The following is a 25,116-nucleotide window of genomic DNA, read 5'->3' as shown; positions in this document are numbered from 1 at the left end:
GGATAGTTCATTTTAGGAGTTTTTAGGTAGTATGCTCAATTCCTTTAAATAGTCATAAAACCAAAGTGCTGAACTCGCTGCCATAGTCAATTCCAACTCATAGAAATCCTGGAGAACAGAACTGTCACTGTGGGTTTCCAAGACTGTAATATTTTATCTGAGTAGAAAGTCTCACCTTTCTCCCTCAGAGCAGTTGGCAGTATCAAACTGCTGACCTTGAGGTTGCAGACCAATGTGGAACCTGCTACGCCACAAGGACTCCTTAATAGTCATTATTAAGTTGTTCAAATGATCTATTTTAGATGTAGTAAATTGTGATAATTTACTCAGAGTGGAAACCCAAAGCCCATCTGTAGACAACTGGACATCCCCTCACAGAAGGGTCACAAGGAAGGAACGAGTCAGCCAGGGTGCAGTATAGCACCTACGAAACACAACATTCCTCTAGTTCTTTAATGCCTACCACCACCCTCATCATGACCCCAGTTCTACCTTACAAATCTACCCAGACCGGCGTATGTACATTGGTACAGATAAGAGCTCTCAACACACAGAATCTAGGACAGATAAAATGCCTCAGGTACAGCAATGAGAGTAGAAATATCATGAGAGTAAGGAGAAGGTGGGGGGAGAAGGGGAAGAAAGAGGGAACCAATCGCAATAAGCGACATGTAACTGCCCTCCATGGAGGGGGTGGGGATAAATAACAGAAACGTGGGTGAAGGGCCACAGGAAGGAGACAAGTCAATCAGGGTACAGCGTAGCAACAATGAAACATACAACCTTCCTCTAGTTCTAAATGCTTCCTCCCTTCCCGCTATCATGATCCCAATTCTACCTTACAAATCTGGCTAGACCAGAGGATGTACACTGGTACAGACAGGAACTGGAAACACAGGGAATCCAGGACAGATGATCCCTTCAGGACCAGTGTTCAGAGTGGTGATACCGGGAGGGTGGAGGGTGGGTGAGGTGGAAAGGGGGAACAGACTACAAGGATCTACATATGGCCTCCTCCCTGGGGGGCAGACAACAGGAAAGTGGGTGAAGGGAGACACCGGACAGTGTAAGATATGACAATATAATAATTTATAAATTATCAAGGGTTCAAGACGGAGTGGGAGCAGGGAGGGAGGGGATAAAAATGAGGAGCTGATGACAGGGGCTTAAGTGGAGAGCAAATGTTTTGAGAATGATGAGGGCAACCAATGTACAAATGTACATACACAATTGATGTATGTATAGATTGTAATGAGTTATATGAGCCCTCAATAAAATGATTTAAAAAACAAAGAAACGTGGGTGAAGGAAGACAGTGGACACTGTAAGAATGAAAAATATTTATAATTTATCAAGGAGTCACAAGGGTGGGAGGGAGGGGGGAGGGGAGGGGAGGGAAAAAAGAGCTGATACCAAGGGCTCAAGTAGAAAGAAGATGTTTTGAAAATGATGTTGGCAACATATGTACAAATGTGCTTGATAAAATTGACGTATGGATTGTAATAAGGGCTATAAGAGTCCCCAATAAAATGATTTATTAAATAAAAATTTTAAAAAGAATTACTCTATTTCAACTATGTAAGAGGGTGTACCTCCCACTCAAAAAAAAAACAAAACAAAACCAGAATTGTGCTGGGCAGAGCAGAGACTTCATTATACATATTTTTCCCACAAGGCGAGCATTGAACAACTCACTATGTTAGTGCACCCAGTGGCATACCTGGAAAGGTTCTCTCTGGTCACACTGAGTTTCTTTTGTAAAAGCAGTTTCGCTCAAACCTTGTTTTTGTAATGGCATACAGCTAGGAAATTGTTTCCTGCTCAGGAAAAATGCCACAGAAACTCTTGCGATATTGAACACAGCTTACAAGGAAAGTACTATGGGAAAACCTCAAGTGTACAAGTGGTTTTCTAACGTCAAAACAGGTGAACTGTCAATTGATGACAAACCTCATTCTGGACATTCGGCAATTTCCCGAACAGCTTAAAATGTTGACTCCTAGTGCATCTGGAGTTCATTACACCAGGTCAGGCTGTTAACCAAACTTTCTATTTACAGTTTCTAAAAAGACTCCAGAACACTGTGTGACAAAAAGGCTTGCTTTGTGGCAGATGGGAGACTGGTTTTGCCACCGCGACAATGTACCTGCGCATGCAGCCATCTCAGTGCGCCAATTTTTGACAAAAATCAGTATGCCTCTCTTGCCCTAAACACCTTACTCACCTGACCTTGCTCCATGTGACTTTTTGTTTCTGTGAATGAAGAGAAACATGAAGGACCGTGATTTGAGGACGCAGAAGAGGTGAAGAGAAAAAACAAGGGAGGCGCTGCCAGTCATCCAAACAGATGAGCTGAAAAATGTTTCCAAAAATGGAATCACAGGTTTGACAGATGTATGAAGTATAATGGAGAGGACTTTGAAAGTGAGTGAGGTTGTTTAGTGAGGAAAAAAAACCACACACAACTTAAAATACATAGATTTGGGGAACAAAATCCAGTTTTGGGGGGGAGTACCCCCGCATATATTGAATTGTTTATAATATTCCTTTATTATCTGTTGATGTCTGATATATGTCCACAGGGCACTTGAAAAACAAATGTGTATTTTGCAATTGTGTAGTGTATTCTAAAAACGTTGGTCAGATTCTGGTAGCTGAAGATGTTCTGTTGGGTTCTTCTACGTCCTTACCGATTTTCTGTGTATTTGCTCTATCGCCAATTAAAAGTGGGTGCTGAAGTCTCCTACTGTACAAGTGGATTTGCTGTTTTCCTTTCAGTCCTGCTCTGTACATTTCTACTTCACCTGTTTGCAAACCCTTCTGGAACTGCTTAGTCTTCCTGGCAGATTGACCCCTTTGTCATTATAAAATGGTCCTCTCAGCCTCTGGAAATTTTCTTTGCTCTGAAGTCTACTTCGCATATTATTAATAAAGCCACTTCTGCTTTCCTTTTGTTAATATTTGTAAGACGTATCTTTTAAAAAACCTTTTATTGTGTTCTAGGTGAACATTTACAGAGCCGATTAGTTTCCTGTTCCAGTTTGTGAGCAGAGTTCCACAGCACAATTGCATTCTCTCCAACATGTCAGCCCTCCTCATTGCCACGCTGGCTTCTCCGTTTCCTTTCCTCCTAATGTCCAACCCTTTCTTGCCTTCTCTGTGCTGTCTGGCAAATGAAGTTCAAAGTCTTTTCCCCCCTCTTCCAACCATTCTGTTGTTATGTCCATGGAGTTATTTTATGTTTCAGTTCTAACCTATTGGCTTTCTCTATATATATTCTATTTCCATGCTGAGACTTTATTTTGTTGTTGTTGAGGTACTCAATTATTTTCTTGCTTCATACATGTTCACATTAATTCAATGAAATATTTCTATAAGATTGTTTTAATATCCTTGTGAGCAAACTCTAAACTCTGACATTACACACTGAAATATGTTGATTGTATTTTCTTACTGAAGTTGATATCTTCCTGGTTATTGATATTATGAATGGTTTTCAATAAAACATAGACATTTGATAAGGTGTCGAAGGGATCAGGTATAAGGCATCATCAGAACAAAAAAGCTTACCATAGTGAATGATGGGGGGAGTGCGGAATGGAGATCCAAAGCCCATTAGGAGGCCACTGGAGATCCCCGTGCAGAGGGGTCTCGGGGAGGAGATGAGCCAGTCAGGGTGCAATGTAACAACGATGAGAAATACAACTTTCCTCTAGTTCCTAAATGTTTCCTCCCCGCTCCCACTACCATGACTCAAATTCGACCTTGCAAGACTGGCTAGACCAGAGGAGGTACACTGGTACAGATAGGAACTGAAAATACAAGGAATCCAGGGCAGATGAGCCCTACAGGACCAGTGGTGTGAGTGGCGAAACAGGGAGAGTAAAGGGAGAATGGGTAGGAAAGAGGGAACCGATTACAAGGAACTATATGTGACCTCCTACCTGGGGGACAGACAACCGAAAAGTGGGTGAAGGGAAACGTAGGACAGGGCAAGTATGACAAAATACCAATTTATAAACTATCAAGGGCTCATGAGGGAGGGGCGAGCGGGGAGGGAGGGGAAAAATGAGGACCTAATGTCGGGGGTTTAAGTGGAGAGAAAATGTTTTGAGAATGATGTACAAATGCACTTTACACAATTGATGTGTGTATGGATTGTGATAACAGTTGTATGAGCCCTTAATAAAATGTTTAAAATAAATAAATAAATAACTACCACACTAAAAAAAAAAAAAAACATAGACATTTGGGGTATTCTGTTACGAAGCTCTTGATCTTATGCAATCCCTCCTCCAGCAGCAGTCCAGTGGGGGTGAAGGGGGCAGAGTGCCAGTTCATTTCTCCCAGCTTGGGGTTGTAGTCTAGGTTCCCCACATGGTTTTCACTGGCAGCCAATGAAGAAGAGGGTGACTTCTTGCTACCACCAGATGGAAGGAAGAGTTCAGGCTTCCACTGATGTGCTGTTCAAATAGCACCACTGGGCAGTAGTCAATATGCTGGCTGTCCACTCGGCCTCCCGTGACGCCACTCTACTTCAGCAGGAAAGAGGGCCTCCACCCAACCCGGGAAGGCTGAAAGCCCAGATCCCCCACAGTATCTCTACTAACATGTCTCCTTCCCTCCCAGTAGGGACAAAAGTCCTAACGCTACACTCTGACTTGGCTGACACCATCCCATCTAAGTTAAAGCCGAGGAGGGGAGCCTCAACTTCCCACCTGGCCTTTGCTGGCAGGGAAGGGAGTAGGCACACCTGTTCTGAGGGGGCTTGCCTAGTGTAGAGCAATTATAATGTAAAAGGCTTGCCAAGCTGATCTTTCCTTTGTTCTTTGGCAAAAAAGAACAGGTTCTCTCCTTGGTTATTCTCTCCCCCTCTCTCCCTCAATCCCCCACGCCCATTGTGTGTGTGTGTGTGTGTGTGTGTGTGTGTGTGTGTGTGTGTGTGTGTTAGCTTTTTATTTGTTTGTCTTTGTTGGCATCTATTGGCTTTTCCACATTGCCAGTTTCTCTCACATTCGGTCTGGAATATATGAGGAAAAAGAAAACAATTCACTGTTGTATAGTTCTTTGGGTTCCAAGATCACTAGCCAATCTTCCTTCTTCTCATAACTTTTTAGACTCTTATGTTTATTTGCCATATAATGTCCATCACGTTTAGCTGAACTTAATAAAAGCAATAGGATAACATAGTCTATTCAATTTTTCCAAAAGTAAAATCTAGCATGCTCTACTTTGATATCACTAAAGACACTAAGTAATATTTTGCAGCACTCTATATAAAGGATAAATATTTATAAATCCAGTCCAATCCACTATTTTCTCAATGAGCGACACCTAAATAATGATGCTTCTATGCTCCCAATGAAAGCACGGGTTTTTTCATATAGCATTTTACTTAGGCGTTTAAGGGAAAAGTATCAACGTACTCAATTTGAACAATTCCTGCAAATTTACATTCATATTTTAGCATTTTCAGATGCAGAACAGAAAAACTTGCATTTTTACAATGTCAAGTCAACTTAACAATTCTGCCTATCAAGCATCAAGATAAAGTGGGATGTTATTTGGGTTTTAATATGGTAAGACCCTTGACATGATAAAGTGTGATAGGTTTATACAGTACATGGCACCTCTTTCAACAGTGGCTTGACATCTTATGCTAGTCAAACATCCTGTTTCCATGTAGTAGTAATATGTTTGGCTAACAGAGTCAACCCATCAACCACGCTCCGCCTGTAAACATCATCCACGCATCCTCAACCCACCCACACACGCACACATCCTCAACCCACCCACACATGCACACAATTCACTGGCTCCACGCACAAACCAGAAGAGCTAACTAAGCCATAGAGGGTCCAACTTGGGTATTAATAACCTGATATTCGAGCTAGCGTTTCCCTTAATCTTTGTTTCATTTTATTTTGACATAATTATAAATACACAAGAAGTTATAAAAACATTAGTCCTATATGCTCTTCCCTCAGTTTGCCCCAATAATGGCAAACTTTATATAGCTAAAGTATAATATCTGAATAAAACCAGAAAAAATGACATTACTGTTAACCACTCTATAGATTCTTCTATCCTTTTAATAGATGCATAAGACCATAATGTTTCTCATAAACTCTCTTGCCCCGAGGGTATCTTAATACCAGTAAAACTACCAGTTCAGATGTCTATCTCAACTGCACATTACTAATATAAAAACTGATGTACACAAAACATACATTAGTCCATATATTCATACTGCACACACACACAAATACATAAGCTAGCACTCACATATGCCCAAACTTTTTTTTTAATTAACAATTTTATTGGGGACATGTACAGCTCTTATAACAACCCATAAATCAATTGTATCAAGCACATTTGTACATACGTTGCCATCATCATTTTCAGAACACTTTCTTTCTACTTGAGCCCTTGGTATCAGCTCCTCTTTTTTTTCCCTCCCTCTCTCCCCCACACCCCACACCTTTGTGATCACTTGATAAATTACAATTTATAATTTTTATATCTTACTCCGTCCCCGAGGGGGACACCTTCCCCTCTCTCCCATATCCTTATCATATTGCTACCCCCATTACTGTTCCTGAGAGGTGTATCTGTCTTTGATTCCATGTGACAAGAGCTCTAATCTGTACCAGTGTACATGCTCTTGTCTAGCAGATTTGTAAGGTAAAAATGGGGTCATGACAGTTGGGGGGAGGAAGCACTAAAGAACTAGAGGAATGTTATGTGCTTCATCAATGCTATACTGTACCCTGGCTGACTCGTCCCTTCCTTGTGACCCTTCTGTGAGGGGATGTCCAATGTCTACAGATGGGCTTCGGGTCTCCACTTTGAGCCCCGTCCTTCGCATCAATGTTTGTTTGTTTTGGGTTTTCTGATGCCTGTTACCTGATCCCCTCGACACCTCATGATCACACAGGCTGATGTGTTTCTTCCATGTGGGCTTTGTTGCTTCCCTGCTTGATGGTCACTTGGTTAACTTCAAGCCTTTAAGACCCCAGGTGCTATATCTTCTAATTGCTGGGCACCATTAGCTTTCGTTACCACATTTGCTTATGAACCCATTTTGATTCCAGGGATCATGTCGCATATGCCCAAACTTAAATAAACAGACCAGCACCCTATATTCGTCATCCCACCGGAGTTTTAGTAATTTGTATCATTCCCTAATTTCCATATGAACACTAGTTATAAATGAATCTGAGTTTAGATGAACTCCTAAAATGTAACCTAATTTAAAAATCCATTCAAAGCTTGAATTTCCTTTGTAACATCCCCATCAGTGGTTCTCAGCCTTTCTTTGAGTACTTCTAGTGGCAATCAACAATCAATATCTAAAGGACTCCATCTCTACTCTATCTTAATTTTTGACACATATTTCCAAAAGTCAAAATGGGTTTCTATGAACCATCTACTCATTTCATTCTAGTTGTATTTTGTAATAACATTAATAAACAAGTTTCACCCCTTACTATGTTTTCCAAAAAAAACCATACATCCCAAATTGTCCAAAATAATCTTGGTTTGCACATAATGTTCTAACATCAATAACATCACCATATATCCTCAAAGTACCTTAATTTAACTGATATAACCCCTCTATTAAGAATAACCCTTCGATATCTGATGTTCCGGCATGTTAATCATCCCCTATTTTCACCTGTTATTCCTATGACATAATTTTGAGGACCTTCATTAGCCATATCATTCGTGCTTCTGAATACATACTAGCTTATCTATATTCTAAGAGTCCTAATGCTTACATTTCTTGTTGCATGTCTACATTAGCAATGGGCTTTATCATCCCAAAGAGCATTGGGTAGGGGAGGAGGATTGTGATATTTTGGAAAATGCACACTTTGGGGAGTCAAAAAAGATCTAGGTATGCATTCCAAGCATGCGGGTAGTACCATGGTGAAGCACTCTGCTGCTAGCCAATAGGTTGTCTGTTGAACCCACTCGGTGGCTCCAAAGGAGAAAGACCTGGCAATTTGATCCTGTAAAGATGACAGCCTAGAAGACCCGTCAGGGCAATCCTACTGTCATGTGGGGTCACTATGAGTCGAAATGCACAGGATGACACCTTAACAATAACCCTCAATTTGCAAAGTGACTTCTGGGCAAGTTACCTAATCTGCTGTAAACATCCCTCTCTCAACCGAGATGCAAATAACAGAGTTACAGGAAGGAGTACGTACCTCCTAAGAGTCCTGTAGCAGAGAAGGTGTTCAGTGGCAGTGGTAGTTATTAGGACACTGCCACTTTCCTTTTGACCATTGGAATGACTAAACCAGCTAATGCCCATCAACAGCTGACACACAAGTTTAGGGAACACAAAGTGCATCTTCACCCTGATATAACACTTTTGAAAACTAAGGCCCCTCTGAACACCAGCAAATAAGCACCTTCTCCTTTAGCACAAATATATTTTGCATGACCTTACATGAATTGCTCAGATGAAAGCTTTTCCTCCTCTGCTTTTGTTATTTTAAAGTGCAGATGCATCTGAGTCATTTTCTCCTTTTGTTTCATATCCTTAAGATCCAAAGCTTCAAAGACAGAATGTCAGCAGCATGCAGTCGATTTATGACTGAACTCTTGAAGAGACACTGAAGAATTACCTTGTCAATCACCCCAAGGACTCTGAAGGCCTTCAGCTCCTCGGCAGGGCTCCTTAGGTTCCAAGGGGGCCTTGAACTTAGTGATCCTGGAGGCTAATGGAAGATATCAAAGATTATACATCAATCAGGGAGGTACTTGAAGGAAGACTGCCTGCTGCAGCAAATGCCAGGCCAAAGGAAACTAAATTTATCATAAATCAGAGTGGAAAGATGAAAGGAGGAAGTTTCTGTTTGTCTATAATATAAAATCAAAATAAAAGAAAGAAAATCAAAAGGAAGAAGCAGGGGAAAAAATTCTAAGAGTTGCAAGTAAATAAATCACAGGATTGAACACAAAATTTTAAAAAGAAAAATTAATGAGCTAATATTTCTTTTAGAGAAAAAATTCAATGCAGAACAGTACAGCTATTATGAACTTGGAAACAAATGAGTAACTAGGCCAATAATCAACCACAGCCTTACATTTACTCCAGAAACTCAAGAGTCCTTTGGAATAGGAAGCACTAGAAAAAAAGACAATGTAATAAGGAAAAATATGGTGGGAGGGAAACAAGCAATCCTCCAGCATGAAATTATAGACCTCCAAGGTTACTTTATAAATAAACACTGTTGTAAGAATTGGCTAATTCAAGTTCATCTCAAAGAATGACCAACAAGGGTGAAAATTTCAGAAACTCCATCATATATTGAATAATTAATAGGGCTGAAGCTGCTTAAGCCTAGAAATTGGATAATTTATAGAAGAAAATTTTCAATGTTGAAAGAAATTTGAACATTTGTGGTATGAAAAACATATTCTCTGTGGCAGTTACATAATCTCCTGTCAACTTGTGGTGGAGTGGCATCTAGCCTGTCAATCAGCTCATAGCCAGTGAGGCTTCTGAATAGCCATGGCCTTCCCCTGAGGATTCGGGGAACTCCTGTCTTCCTCCCTGGAGGTGGGAGACACTATACTTCGTCTTCCTGCCGACAAGACACACAGAGCTACGTTAGAGCCCTGGAGCTGGAGGAGCCATGTGGAGATCTGAGCTGCTTCCACTGCCCCTGGATTCACAAGATTTTCCACGCACTGGCCTGTGATCTTCCTGCATTCACCGTCATTTCATGTTTTGCGTGAGTCTGAAGAGGAATTTACAGATTGATATCCGACATAATAAGGGCTAATATCGGACTTATGGACTTGACCTGGACTGAGCTGGGATGCTTTAATATGCAATTACTCTTTATATAAAGTTCTTTCTTATACACACAAGTGTCTATAAATTTGCTTTTCTAGTCAACCCGGATTAATATTCTCTTAGCTCAAAAAAAAAAGAAGGACCAAAGGAAAGAGAAGAGACATTTTAGAACCACACACAATAAAAGAATGGCCCTAACTTCTTATCCACTAGGCACAGTTTCTACCAGCAAAATAGACAGGAAACCAGATCAACTCTATGGATACCTCCATTTGGCACTTACAACCAGGAAGCAGTGCTAAGAGTAACCCTTATATTAAAATGATGATTCTACAAATTATTATTTTTTAATTCACTGCCATTGAATTAATTCTGACCCATGGTGATCCTATAGGGCAGAGTAGAACTGTCCTCAGGTTTCTAAGACTAACTCTTTATGGGAGTGGAAAGCCTCCTTATTCTTCCCTCGGAGTGCCTGGCTGACTATGTGAACTGCTGACTGTGGGTTCACAGGCCCCCCCAAATCCTATTATATTCTTAAAACAGATCTTTTTGTTGTCAAAAACCTATCACAATATATAGGAAACATTTTTGCCCAAAAGGGTGGCAGATAAATAGAACTCAATCGATCAAATGGTTAACAGCAGTTAATTCAAGATCATATTTCAATACATTAAGTCCTAGTGCCAACTGACACCATCAGGCAGAGAACTAGCACCTTGAGAACGGTAAACGTGCCCTACTCAGCTTTACATTCACAGTGCCTCTTGTGATAGTCCGGCTTTGCGTCAACTTGGGTGGGCCATGATTCTCCCATGGTATGCTCTAACAATGTGCTCAGCTTCACTAGGAGATCTTCTGGGAAGCGGACAAGCAGTTTGAGGAAGAATAAAATGCCACCTCCTTAATCACAGTCTTTAGACAATTAAGGAAAGTTTCACGTGGGGTGAGTCCTTCTCTTAGTATAGACTGACACTGTGCAGAAGCTAGCTCACTGCTACTGCGAGATCTGGATCCTGCAACTAGTCTGCTGGCTTTCTGTTATATGGCCATCAGCAGACTGTCAACCTCAGATTCACGCAGCTCTGCATCCACCAGTGGGTGATCTTCCTGCTTCATCTTCGTTTCCCGTTTATCAGCTCCTGAAACTAGAGTCTAAAAATGCCTCCAGCATACATCTGACCCACGGACTTGAACTAGACTGGACTTACCCACTTCCACAACTGTGAGTCACTTCTTGATATAAATCTCTTGCTGTATATACATGCACACACACACAGACACAAAGAGTCCCCGGTTTTGCTTCTCTTGAAAACCCTACTTAATATACCCAATATGTTACTAGTGTTCACTTAGTTAGAAGGAAGCTGAGGGGACCAAGAGAGAAGGGAAACAAGGGTTTATATTAATTAGGTATGATAGTGTTGACAGTGGTGGCTAGACTGGACAGTAATGCTTTTTAAAGAACTGATTGGGACCTCTGGTATAAGTTTTTAAAAAGTACTTATTTAGTATCTCACGTCATGAGGTATTGTACTAGATACCTCACATAACAGATATATATCTGTCTCCTTGAAGGTTTAAAGTCTAAGGAGAATATTTAAATCTATTCAAACTATTTTAAGTTATCCATATAAACAGACAACAAAAATAGTACTTTCCAATTGATTTCTTAGAAAACATTCTCTGAAACCCAGGATTGATAAACCAACCTATAAAGACAGCAAGTTTCCTAAGGTTCCGGGGTGAGGGGGTCAGAGTGGGGGAGAAGGGATGAAAGGAAACTAGTACCAAGGAGTTCAAGAGGATGAGAGTATTCTGAAACTGATTGTGGTAGCAATTGTACAATACTGCTCAATGTGACTGAACTATGGAATGATATTATGTGTATTACCTCCCAATAAAATGGTTTTGGAAAATAAAAAATTCTCTGCCAAACCTTAGTGGTGTATACTCCCAATCCATCTCTCACACCCACAAGCCTGTGGTTCTACCTATGCAGTAACTGGAAGATCGTGGTTATTGCAGAAATGTGTACATAACAGTGTCGACCTCTGTTACCTGTAACTCTTATACTCTTCCCAGTGTCGCCCTCTGCTGCCTCCATCATTTTTTGCCAACCTCCCATTTAGTGTATATGTCTGCCCTCTAGCCAGTGACTTACCCTTCTTTGCCCTCTAACCCCTAATAGCCATCAAAGAATGTTTGTTTGAGTGTGGAAACATTACTAGACTTTTTCCAGTAGTGGTCTCATACAATACATGTCCTTTGGTGACTGACTAATTTGACTTAGTATAATGGCCTCCAGATTCACCAAAGCTATGAGGTGTTTCACAGATTCATCATTATTCTTTTACACTGGGCAGTATTCCACTGTATGTACGCACCGTCTGATTATCCCTCTTCCAACTGATTGCTGCTGAGTCTTAGGGTCCCTATGTATAATAGAACAAAACACTGGCTGGTCCTTTACTAGCCTTGTAATTGCTCCTGTGTTTGAGCCCATTATTGCAACTACTATGTCATCCATCCATCTCATTGCAGACCCTCTACTCTAGCAAATATGATGAACTTCTCCAGGGACTGACCCCTCCTTACATTAAGTAAAACAAAGTCTCACTATCCTTGCTTCTAAGGAGAATTCTGGTTGTACTTCTAAGACAGATTTTCTTGTTCTTCTGGAAGTCCATGGTAATTTCAATAGTCTTCACTAAAACCATACTTTAAATACATCAATTTTCCCCCAGCTGATTAATGTATATTATCCCATTTTCCCTTGCCTAAGTATAGAATTTAACAGATGTTATTATAATACTCCTTTTACAGATAAAGAAAGAAGTTCAAAATGATGAGTGTTGTTTGTCACAAAGAGAACCCATGAAAAACTCCTCACTAGAATGCCAACTCCTTACTCTGGGGCTTGTATTAAAGAAAAGTTGGGGGGCAGTTATAGAATAAGAAGCCTTTAAATGATATTTTATCCGTTATATGTCTTTGAAACTATGACCAAATATGTCTACTATCTCCATCTCCCACTTTATTTATTCTAGGCCAAAAGTTACCCTTCCAACTTGCTAATATAATTGAATCTTTCAGTTCTTAATTAAAATTTTAAAATCTTATTAGCTCACTTTATTAGTTTCAATAGAAAAGAAATAAAATTCCAAAAGCTGTTAAGGTACGCTTCAACAAAGAACCACTACATATCGACTCTGGGTATAATAGTGCAAAGGTTGCTCGCCATCAAAAGTCATAGTCTCTGGCCTCAAGAACTGTACTACTGGAAGCAGTCAGCCAGATATATGAAAAGCTAACATTCTTCCTTTCGATGCAGGACAGTACATAAGTCACTTGTTAGTAGATAATAGACTATTCTCAAAAAGAAGAACTAAAGGTATCTTCACGCATTACGAGAAAATCAGGTTAGACACTGGATACTTTATACTTATATAATGGGCTGGACACTGACCTGAAAGGAGAAAATGTCCAAACTGGAAAACAGAAAAAACACACTTAGGGTCAGTCAAATTTCACGGGTCTTAGATGCCAGGAAGAAAAGTCTAGACTATATTCTCCAGAGTGTAGACAAAGTTTTACACAAGAAAGAACCCAATGGTTTAGAAAGGTTAGAAGGGAATCGTAAAACCGTAATGGGGCAAGACCAAAGGCAGAGTCATCATTTAAGTTCTTTTTCTACTTTAACCAAACCAAAAAAGTACAAGATCAGAGAAATGAACAAAGAAAGATCATGAAATAAAATCAATACAAAGTCCTAGCTTTCTTATATGCACATTTTAAATGAGTAGAATCCTATAGACCTATTCTTCTTTCCAGAAGGCAAAAGGAAACATAAGTCCCCAGAATTCTACAGCTTAAAGAGACTTTAGAGACCACATATGACATTCTCTTTGTCCCCCAGATGAGAAAGCTAAGCAGCAGCAAAGTTAAACAATTTCTCTAAATTGAGAAATCTAAGTAATAGGTACTCAAAAAAAAAACCAAAAACTCCCTGTTATCGAATCTATCCCAACTCACAGTAACCTTATAGGACAGGGGGTTTTTGAGCCTGGTGTAACTCTTTCAGGGAGTAGAAGGGTGCAATCAATTTCTTGGCAACATGTTGATTTCCTTCATTTAACAAGTGACAGTTTCGAGTATATGTATCAGCTACGATAGCCAAGGAGAAATGCCCTGGTGGCGCAATTACAGTGTCCCACTGCTAACTGGAAGGTCGGGGCTCCATGGGAGGAAGATGTGGCAGTCTGCTTCTAAAGATGGCATCGGATTGGAAGCCCCGTTGGGGCAATTCTACTCTGTCCTCCAGGTCCCTAGCAGCCTAATCAATCAAAGGGCAGTGGATATGAACTGATATAGCAGAGGATATCTAGGGAAACAAGAAGTTGTTGTATGCAACTGTGTTGTTGTTGTTGTTAGATGCCATCAAGTCAGTCACGTCTCACAGCAATCTTATGTACAATAAAATAAAACAGCACAGGTCCTGAGCCATGCTCACAATCACTGCTGTGCTTTAATCCATTATTGTAGCCTCTGTGTCAATCCATGCCATGGACGATCTTCCTGTTTTCACTGGCCCTCTACCCTACAAAGCAGGATGTCCTTCTCCAGGGTAATCCGTCCTGGTAACATGGCCAAAATATATGAGACAACGTGTCACCATCGTCCCTTCTAACGAGCATTCCGGCTGCACTTCTTCCAAGACAGATATGTTTGTTCTTTCAGTAACCACAGTGTATTTAATATTCTTTGCCAAGACCATAATTCAAAAGCATCTGAGTTAGTTAATTGTGCCAGCCTGGCCGATAATCACATGTGGTGCTGGTTGAAAGGCGGAGGGATAAATGGGTGGTGAAGCCTCTCCTTTCTAGTTCTCGGTCTCTTGCTTTGTGATGATTGCATCGGGTGCAGCTGCCTTAGCAGTTCCCTGCTTCAGCTTGCAAGATTGACTTCCTACAAGACATCCCCAAGGAGAAGCCGCATGGACCTATCCCGATGCAGCCCTGGGTGCTGGAGCAGCCGTGTGGAGACCCCTGCCAGTGCTGAGATGCTTACACGTTCACTGACTCAGCTTTCCTCCTGTCGTCGGCATCATTGCCTCTGTTTTGTGAGGTGGAGGACTTTGTGGACTGGTGTTGGGTTAATGGGTTAATGTTGGACTTGTGGGCTTGGGCAGCATTGGGTTGGGATGTTTTCGTGATGCACCTTTTCTTTACATAAAACTCTCTCTTATACGTGAGTCGCCGTGGATTTGTTTCTCCAAAGTACCCAGACTAATACAGCATCCATTCTGCTTTGGTCTCCGTATTCGTTGTCCAGCTTTCACATTCATGTCAGGCAGCTGAAAAGTCCATGGCTTGATCAGCACATCTTAGTTTTCAGAGTGACACCTTTGCTTTATAACACCTTAAAGACATCTTCTGTAGCTGATTTTCCCAATGCAACACATCACTTATTTCCTGACTACGGTTTCCAGTGTTGATTGTGGATCCAACTAAAACGAACCCTGGGTAACTTCAATCTTTTCTAAATTTATCATAATGTTTCTAACTGATCTAGCTGTGAAAATGTTTGTTTTCTTTATGTGGAGAAAAAACCCATATTCAAGTCTGGAATACTTCTCAGTAAGTGCTCTACATCCTCTTTGCTCTCAGCAAACAAAGTTGTACACATTACATATTGCAGGGGGCTGATGGTCCCTCCTCCGCTCCTCCTGCTAAGTTCTTCTGCAAATAGTCCAAATTCTCATATTTGCTCAGCATACAGACTGGAAAAGTATAGTAACAGAGTACAACCCTGACACACAGCTCTCCTGATTTTAAACCATATAGTGTGGTTTAAAATAGTTCTGCCTTATTCTGTTCCAAAAACTGCCTCATGGTCTCCATATAGATTCTGTGGGAGCACAATGAAGGATTCTGGAATTCTCATTCTTCACAGTGTATTCAGAATTTGTTATAATCCACAGTCAAAGCCTCTGCATCGTCAATAAGACACTGGTATTCCGTGCTTTCAACCAAGATCCATCTGATATTAGCTGACATTCCACTATACTACGACTAAGTATAGGGGTCAGAGTGGAAAGAAACATAAATATATAATTCAACCATCTTCAAAACCAGAGATCCCAAGTGCCTAATATCAAACTGATCAAAGCTATGGAACACATTTCTATCATCTGTGTGTCTGCCTGCCTCTTAATACAATGCTTTTGGCAGCCGCTAAAAATCCCTGGTGGCATGGTGGCTACTTGTTGGGTTACTAACTGCAAGGTCAGAAGTTCAAACTCACCAGTGGCTCCTTGGGAAAAAGACGGGGCTTTCTACTTCCATAAAGAGTTACAGTCTCGGAAACGCCCAGTTCTATTGAGCTACTCTGAGTAGGAATTAACTCAGTAGTAGGGAGACAAATGCCTGGGTAACTTGACTATTGATGAAAAGGTTGGTGTTTCAAGCCAACCAGGAAGACAGGACTGGTGAGCTCCTTCTGTAAAGATTCTAGCCCAGGTACCCTGTGGAGCAGTTCTACTCTGTCAAACATGGGGTTGCCATAAGGTGGAATCAACTAGACAGCAATAGGTATGGTGCTGGGTTTAAGAGCGTATTCAAGGTGGCCGACGAGTTGAAATCAGTTTACTGTTCCTATTCTACAGCGTCTAAGAAGTTGAGTAAGGCATATTCTCATTTTTGGTCTGCTGAGCTTCTTCTTTACAGCTGCTATTTCGTCTGCCACTATAATTTTCAAGTTCTGCTCTCAATTCATTCATATAGATCATAGGTTCCCAAACTTATTTGGCATGCTGTGCACTTTGGGGGCAGGGAGAGGGTGGGGTGGGGCAAGGGAGTACTCAGTGCCCCGCTGGCAATGAAAAATGAAAAACTTTTGTTCTATAGCCCAAAATAAAACAGAGCAAAACCTCAATTCAAAGAAAGCAAAAAATATTAAAAACTGATCCAAAAGCCATGCTTCATTTCACATAAAATAAATAACCATGTGTCTGGGGGTTAAAAAGAAAAAAACTGAAACAACTTTAAATGGGTCAAATGGGAGATCAAATGATTAAGGTGTTACATTTTAACTAGACTACATTTGACATAACCAACTTTACAATGCTCTCTGTCTGCTAGCAAGGTTAGTAACACCCTTGGACTATGGTCAGAAGGGATTCAAAGGATGCTTAATCCATGGGGACTCTGCAAATGGATCTTGGGCTTCCACTGTCATCCATAACCTTCTGCAAACCAGGTGTTCACAACTTAAGCTCTGATCAGTGTTCCTTCTTTCAGATTTGTCTTTCATTATTTACAATGCTTGGATCACACAGGCTGCTATGCCTCTTCCATGTGGACTTAGTAGATGCCTCATTTAGATGCTACTTGTTTGAAGACAAGCCTTTCAGACCCTAGATGCCATTCTGATAGTCCAACACCATCTGGTTTCTTCACCACCCTTTGCTACAAAACCCGTATCTGCAGTGATCTCTTCATGAGGGCAAGTATTCTTACTATAAATGGGCACTGAGGGAAAGTTAGCTCACTAGTTCTTGCAGGACCAGATCCAGCATCTATCCTGCTCAGTGACTCACCAACCCTGGGAGCTATCAGCCTGCCATGTCACCCGGTGAACTGGGAGTCATCCACCTCAGCCTCCACCAGCCTAGCACAGAACAAATCACCCGGTCTTCTCTCCCATGGACTAATGGGTTTGAATCACCAACCTTCTAGTTAGCAGTGAGAGCTTAACCACTGCACCACACTGGCACCCCCCTAACCAAGTCCCCTTAGTCTCTCTTAGACCACATTTCCAAGACTGACCCTTCACTGCAATCCTGGTACTGATTTTAAATGCTCCTGATTTCCATCTTTGCTTTGTCCAACTTTCATTGAATGCAACACAATATAAAGAAAAGCTGAAAACTATCAACTAATAATACCAGCAAATAAAATGTGTGATTGAGAAACAGTATTATTATAGTACTTGTATTCAAAAACTAAAAAATATTCAGGGCAGGTATACATTTGACATACTAATTTTTATTCATATCTTGGAACTGCATGATACAAAGTGTATTCACACTTATGAAACACCACAATCTTTTATATCTGAAATTTATATCATTTATTGTCCTTTTCTAAATTTCACTGGTCTTGAGTTTTAAATTCCTAGAGCTAAAAAAAAAAAAAAAAAAGCAAAAAACTATTCTAAGTCTTTCCTGGGGAAATCCCTTTTAATTCTAATTATTAAAGCATCCAAAATAATCTACAATTAAAAAAGAAACAAAAAGACTGTCTCCTGTTAAGATTTCAATTTCATATCAAATAAAGCTTATTTCCTGCTTATCTGAAACTGCTCAACTTTTCTTGCAGTTTTTTTAATAATGAAAAAAAGAAAGAGTGAGTGCTTCTGTCCTTTTCTATCCTTTATTGAAAAGAATATTAAAACAAATAACTGTGAACATTCAGAGTTATATTTACCACATTACCAGTTTCCCAGTTCAAGTCCAATAGAGTGAAAGCTTAAGCCACATGAATAGAGGGAGTCACAACTACACTATACCAACAATGAAAACAGCTCTTCCCATAAGGAACCTGAGGTAATCTTGCAAAACCATTAGCTACTTGACCCTCTCCTTACACCCCCGCCCAAAAAAAGAAATCCAAAAAATCATGCCAATCAAGAGGTTTAAATTTGGGGGTCCATTTTAAGACCACCCCAAAATTGTGTTAGGCCAAGGGTATGTATGTCCAAAACACCATCACTATCACTTTGTCACAATAGGGTATGCCATTTCAACTTTACAATGGCAGAGTTAGAGGTGACTACATCAAACAGAGAGGTTGAACAAAAAAGAGGGCTGAGTTTTTGTTGCCATGCTTAAAAATGCAGAGAATGCTGCTGACCTTAAGGGTGTAGATATGGATTCTCTGGTCATACAAGTGAACAAAGTCCCCAGATGCACTGCTATACTTACAGAGCTCATGACCTGATTAACCCTGGCACCTGGAACAGGATCCTCACTGAAGAAGAACTATTCCTGGGCTACAAGAGGAAGTTACCTATGAAAAAGGTACACAGAAAATACTAAAGAAATAAATATTTATGGATCGGGATAAATTAAGCTTAAAATAAAAGCTAAAGAAAGTAAAAGGAAAAAAATCAACATAAGTTCAAAAGCCAAAAAATGGAGGTCTCTTTATTTTCTTAGCAGGACAGGCTACAAATAACTATTTACACATAAATACAGGATATACAACATTTCACTGCATAGAATTTAAATGCTAAAGAAGCCTTAGAAATCCTCTTTTTGGATTGGTTGAAATTGATGTTTAAAGGTTTAGCTGACGAAGAGAAATTAGGAGCTCATCGAGCTAACCAAGATCTCTAGATGACATTTAACTTAAGGTTCAGATAAGAAAATCATCAAGCCTACCTGTGACCAATAAGGGCCAAGCATAATGGAATAAAATACAAAAGAGAAAAATTGAAGCAAATGCTTAATGTAAAACAAAAAACACCACATAACCCACACCTCCTCTATAGTCAGTCTCCTGGCATAGGAACGAAAAAAATCCTTGTATGTCACATCTGATTTAGTAGGTAACCCTCTTAACCCTTTCTAATGTAATTTCCCATTATTATTGTACGTGGCTCTTAAGGCTCTTCAATTTGTTTCCTCAATAATACACACATTTCAAGTTCTTCATTATGCTACAGTCTACAAGAAATTGTGTCATCACCTTTTATCTGTTTCCAAAGTATATCTAGTTTATTACAGTATATACCCAGAGTTGTAATCAATGCTTAATGGGATAATATACAACCTAAAATCATCTGATTTCCTCTATCAGGTAAATAATGTACATAGCCTTCCACTTAGCTTAGACTTGAAGAACAGAACCACAAACCATCTGTCGGAATTTCCTTCCAAGTAGACCTTCTAATGAAAATAAGATCTAGTATAAGAAAACTGATAATAGTAGGCAACGAGACTATAAAAGAGAAGGCAAGATGGTTTCCTTTATTTTTTAACACTTTTATTGGGCCATAATCCACATATCGTACAATTCGTCAATCGTATTAAGAAAAGTTGTACGATCAGTACAACAATCAATTTTTGAACATTTTCTTTCTGGTACTCTTTATTATCTCCACATAGTTCCCAGCCTCCCTTGTCATCTCCCCCAAGAAACTCTTCCCTGTCACACCCCCAAGAAACCATTAATCCAGTTACTGTCTCTACAGACTCACCCATTTGGAGTTCAGATACTAAGAAACATACAAAACAAAAAATAAAGAACAAAAAAGCAAACAACAATAACATAAAAGAGAAAACCCTCATAAGAAAAATGCAAAAATATTAAAAACTAGAACAACTTTAAAATGGGTCAAAAGGAGGAATCAAAGATGTTACATTTCAACCTAACTATACCTACTATAAGGAGCCCTGACTGATAACATCGTGGTTACATTGGGCAGTTAACCACAAGGTCAGTCATGTGAAACCACTAGCCACTCTGCGGAGACAGAGCTTTCTACCCCCGTGCCACAGTCTCACAAACTGGCACGGGAGTTCCACCCTGTCTTTTAGGGTCGCTATGAGTCGGAATCAACTCTACGGCAGGGAGCAGTATATCTACTACCATCATCTCTACAATATTCTGTCTGATAACAAGGCTAGTCATATCCCTCAACTATGGTCAGAGTGGATTCACTGGAAGCATAATCTATGTGCGGACCCTTCATATGGATTTTGGGCCTCCACTGTCATTCACAGCCTTCTGGAAACCAGAGGTTCAGAATTGCAAGTCTGACACCATTCCCTTCTTCAGATTTGGATTTTATTATTTACAATCCGTGGATCACACAGGCTGGTGTGTGTCTTCCATGTGGACTTAATTGATGCCTCATGACAAGATGGTTTTCTTGTACATTAAACAATTTTTTCTATTTTCCTCTTTATATTTAATTCTATTAAACCTTTGGTCAGGAATGCTTGATTATTTTCCTATCTATAAAAAAATCAATCCCACCACCACTGAGTTGGTTCTAATTCATAGCAAGCCTATAGGCCAGAACAGAATTGCTCGTTAGGGTTTCCAAGACAATAAATCTTTTCTTACATTATGTACATGCCTATATTTATACCTCTATAAGTGTCTTTTGACTCCTAGTTCTTTCCTCTATTTTACTTTCCTCCTGCCCCACTATCATGTTCAACCTTCATTCGGCTCTCAGTAATTTCCCTTGGCCACACTGCACTTGATCAAACCCCACCAGGCACTCTACGTCCTCCTCACCATCGATTTTAGATCTCTTGTTGTTCTCTTGTCCCTGGGTTTGTTGACTCCCCGTCCCTTTCTCCCATCTCCTCTCCCATGTGCCCCCGGAGCCATCAGCCCTGTTATTTTCTCCTTGTAATTATTTATCCTGCCTTTCTTATATGGATAGACATGAGAAAAAATAACAACAACAAAAAGCCTATAAACAGTTCCAGGTCTGACCCTTAGGAATGTTTTCCCATTGTGTCTGGTAAAGTGCCAATCCCTGCCCACTGAATCCTAGGTCTATTTGGGGGATTCCTCGGGGACTTTGTTGCTTTGCTCCCCTTGCTGCTGTTGGATCCCTTCGTGTTTCACTCCGGTGTGGGGGTCAGACTGGGTACACTTCCGGCACTGTGTCTCCAGTCCTGTCCTCCATAGCGCTGTGGGTCAGTGAAGGTGCATCGTGTCTCGTAGGAGGGCCAGTACTACGGTCCTCTCTGTGCATTGGCTGCTGTCAGCCGGAATGTCATCCTAGAAGCTTGGTGGGCCTGGGTGCAGCTGGCTATAAATCTTACAGGGAGCACATAGCCTCATCTTTCTCTAGCAGCTGCAGGGTTACTCATTATGCCACTATGACTCCTTTTATGATCGTAATTGAAGTTCAGTGTCCTCCAGAGGTTCTTATTATCCCTTTTGATTAGTCATCTCTGAGTTTCAATTATGCTACCATCTCCATTTTTCAGATACAGAAGCGGAGACTCAAAGGTGGGGTTCAGTATTTTCTCCAATGATATGGCTTCAAGTGGCAGAGCCACGATATAACCAAACCTGCCTGACCCTTTGATCAATGAAGAAAAGAGACTAAAAACTCTTCACAACTCTGTAAGACAGGATTCTTATACTGCATCAGAAAAAATTTGCTTTGATATGAAGAGGGGAAAATTTAAAATTTCAACTAGAAATTTATGAAATCCATATATGTATGACAGAAAAACAATAATAATAAGCTACAATGTTTCCCGTGGTCTAAATATTCACCTGCCTGTTAAATATGACTAGGAGAAGCCCCCTATAAACTAAATAGCTCTGTTATAATTATGCCTTTATGCTACAAAGTTGTCTATTGGTCTCTACTTATAGGATTTATGCCTATAATGAAATAAACTACTTAAATGAAATTATTTTGATGTAAATCAGTAAAACTGCATAGGCAAAGAACCAAAACAAACAAAAAAGGCTCACTGCCATCAAAGCATCCCTCTAGGACAAGGTAGAACTGCCCCTGTGGGTGTCTGAGACTGTCACTCGTTATGGGAGTGGAAAGTCCCTTCAGAGTGGTTGATGATCTCAAACTACTAACTTTATGGTTAGCAGCCCAATGCATAGGGACTATGCCACCAAAAATCAAGTACATATATGTCTTCACAATCTAAATTAACGTCAGTGTATAGTTGAGATTAGGGGAAAAACAGGTCTCATTTTTTTCCTCTCACCAAAACGTTAATAAAAATGATTGCTAAAATCTCAAAGACCAAATTGTTCCTTCTAATGAGCAGGAAAGCTGAAAAACCAGAGACTAAATGTGGTCACTCACTCACTGCCATCTAGTCCACTCTGACTCATTGGGGACCCAACTGCGCAGGGCAGAACCGCCCTGGGCATCTTTAGGGGAGGAGAAACCCTGGTCTTCCTCCCACCCTCAGAAAAGACAAAACCACACAAAGACATACCTGTGCCGCCTCATCAGGTTGAGATCTTCTATAAAGACTAGAAATACTTTCTGCCCGCATGAGATACTCCGCCGTCCTTCTCTTCACAGCTTCTCGACGGGTAGGGCTTGACTCTCCTAACAAGAGAAAACAAGTCAAGACAGTTGGGAAATAACTGCTTTTTTATTTTAAGTTTTACTGATAGATGATACAATTCAATGGTTTAAACCTATTAAATGGAATTGTACTACCATCACCACAATCAATTTTAGGACATTTTCTTCTTTCTTGTATTCATTATTATTAGCGCCCCATTCCTCCCTAATCTCCCCTGCCATAATCCTAATAAACTACTAATCCAGTTACTGTCTCTACAGATTTACAGTAACTACTTTTATCCAACCTGAAGAATAAGTTCACTTTACCTAAATCACAGCTTGTTCACATTTCAAGCAGAAAGATATGCAAAGCTGGAGCAGACATCAAACTGATTAACGCCAGTGAAGTTGAAATATTACCCATGAATTTCATTTACCCAAATTCTGATACTCTCCTATTAAGTATTATTAAGAACTTGATATATTTTATAAAACGAAGTCAATATAGAAGAAATGTCACCTCAAAAGCTCCGAACAGAAGCCAACAAGACGAGCCCTGGTTCATACAACGTAAAAACTGTGCGTTTCAGCCTTCTGATTCAACAGATACGGTTCACTGCCACAGACGCTTACTAAGAACGCTGTGGACTATGTAAAAGTACTACCAAACTGGAATGTAACTATCAAAATGATATTATTTAGGGTGAGCTTGAACTCATTCTAATTTATTTTTATAAACACACCTATTTCTGCTTGTTTTCGCTTGAAAACGAGTGCAACTGAAATCCATATACTATAAATTAAAGTAAAATAAATCATTTACCCTATCCAGGCTTCCGTTTCTTCCATTGCTAAACAAAGTGACTTAAAAAGAACTCCTCAAGGCCCTAAGGATGTGAAGGCTAAACACAGGGATACTGGGTCTTCTCTCCAGAGAGAAAGGATGCTCTGCTTGGATCCCTCGTCTATGTCTGACGATCATACAAAATTGCATTTGAAGAAAGAGTTCCACAGCTGAAAACCAAGAAACTTCAAAAATCACTAAACTCTATGTATAAAGCTCCTTTCCTAAATAATATTGCCTACTACCCAGGACTCCTTTTTTTAGGAAAGTACTTTAATACACAGTTGTTTTAATTTATTCTATGAACTTCTGCATAGTTAGCCAAAAAGTAAGCATTCTCCAGTGGAAAGTGTCCTGGATTACAATTCAGAAACCCTAATTCTCTGAATCCTAGCTCTGCCTCTGACTAGTCACGTGATCTATGATAAGTCATCTCAACCGTATGAAACTCTTCATTTCCTATAATGGTGGGTACAGCTCAAATTATTGTAGAGATTAAAGGAAACAGCACACATGCACAGTACTACCACGAAAGCATCCAGTCTTATAAGAAACACTAAACTGTAAGATTTCAAATTTAGTTCTGGTTTGAAAAATTGGTTTCATTCTCAAAACCAACTCTTACAAAATAATATTTTATGAATTGAAAAGTATTATTAAAGTAGATGTTTTCCCCTGGAAGCCTACTCGTAGAAACACCTATATTTCTGCTGGTACAGTATATTTTCCCTGCTTCTTTCAAGAACTGTCCCTTTCTCCTCCAGTTCAAGCCTTTCCATCTCACCCCACTCACACTAGGAACAATAGTCCTCACCATGTCTTCCAATGAAAGCGACTATCTTGTTACTGAGCGTAGTTCCTCTAGCCACCACCACCCATCAGCCCCGTCATAAACTGAGTCCATAACAGAACCCCACCCTCATGGCCACAGCTAAAGAAAGGAGGAAGTGGCCCAACACATGCTGGGCTAATCGGTCCTGTTACTGAAGCGGGAAATAAGAGGATCGGTAATAGCCAGCAGCCATAGCTTCTGCCAAGATGGAAAAAGGCCATCTGAACGATGACAGAGAGAAGCAGATATGGGAGACAAGTAAGAAGTCCTAGTGTTACTAATGCCATTGATTTCGACTGAACCTACATTCCTGCTCTTCGTTGTCCACCCAAACCCAAACCCATTACCACTGAATCAACTCAGACTCACAGCTACCCTGGACTGCAGAGTCAAAATGGTCCACAGCACTGCCGACACTGTCCATCTTTAAAGGGGCAAAGAACAAGCGGCCATCTAGCTCAGAAGCAACAAAGCCCACATGGAACAACATATCAGCCTGTGTGATCATGAGGTGTCGAACGGATCACTGAAGACAAATGG

The 25,116-nt window shown here is 40.3% G+C and overlaps 1 protein-coding gene across 8 annotated transcripts in view; it reads right to left on the bottom strand.

Annotated features, from left to right (window-relative positions):
• RPS6KC1 (ribosomal protein S6 kinase C1) overlaps positions 1–25,116 on the bottom strand; it is a 219,558-nt gene that overhangs the window by 82,550 nt on the left and 111,892 nt on the right. For 7 of the 8 annotated variants that reach the window (XM_004699883.4, XM_045298271.1, XM_045298273.1 and 4 more), the window contains 2 exons: positions 22,824–22,939; positions 8,640–8,732 (listed from right to left, as the gene is read on the bottom strand). In XM_004699883.4, coding sequence (XP_004699940.1) covers positions 8,640–8,732; positions 22,824–22,939 — 209 coding nt within the window. The remainder of the gene's footprint in view (positions 1–8,639; positions 8,733–22,823; positions 22,940–25,116) is intronic. The other variant, XM_030887726.2, reaches the window with a different exon arrangement.

This window comes from Echinops telfairi, unplaced genomic scaffold (assembly GCF_000313985.2).
Source record: "Echinops telfairi isolate 266 unplaced genomic scaffold, ASM31398v2 ScPeMD7_7424;HRSCAF=8462, whole genome shotgun sequence".
NCBI lineage: Eukaryota > Metazoa > Chordata > Mammalia > Afrosoricida > Tenrecidae > Echinops > Echinops telfairi.
Note: the sequence above shows the minus strand (reverse complement) of the source record. Positions and strands in the feature narration are given on the sequence as shown.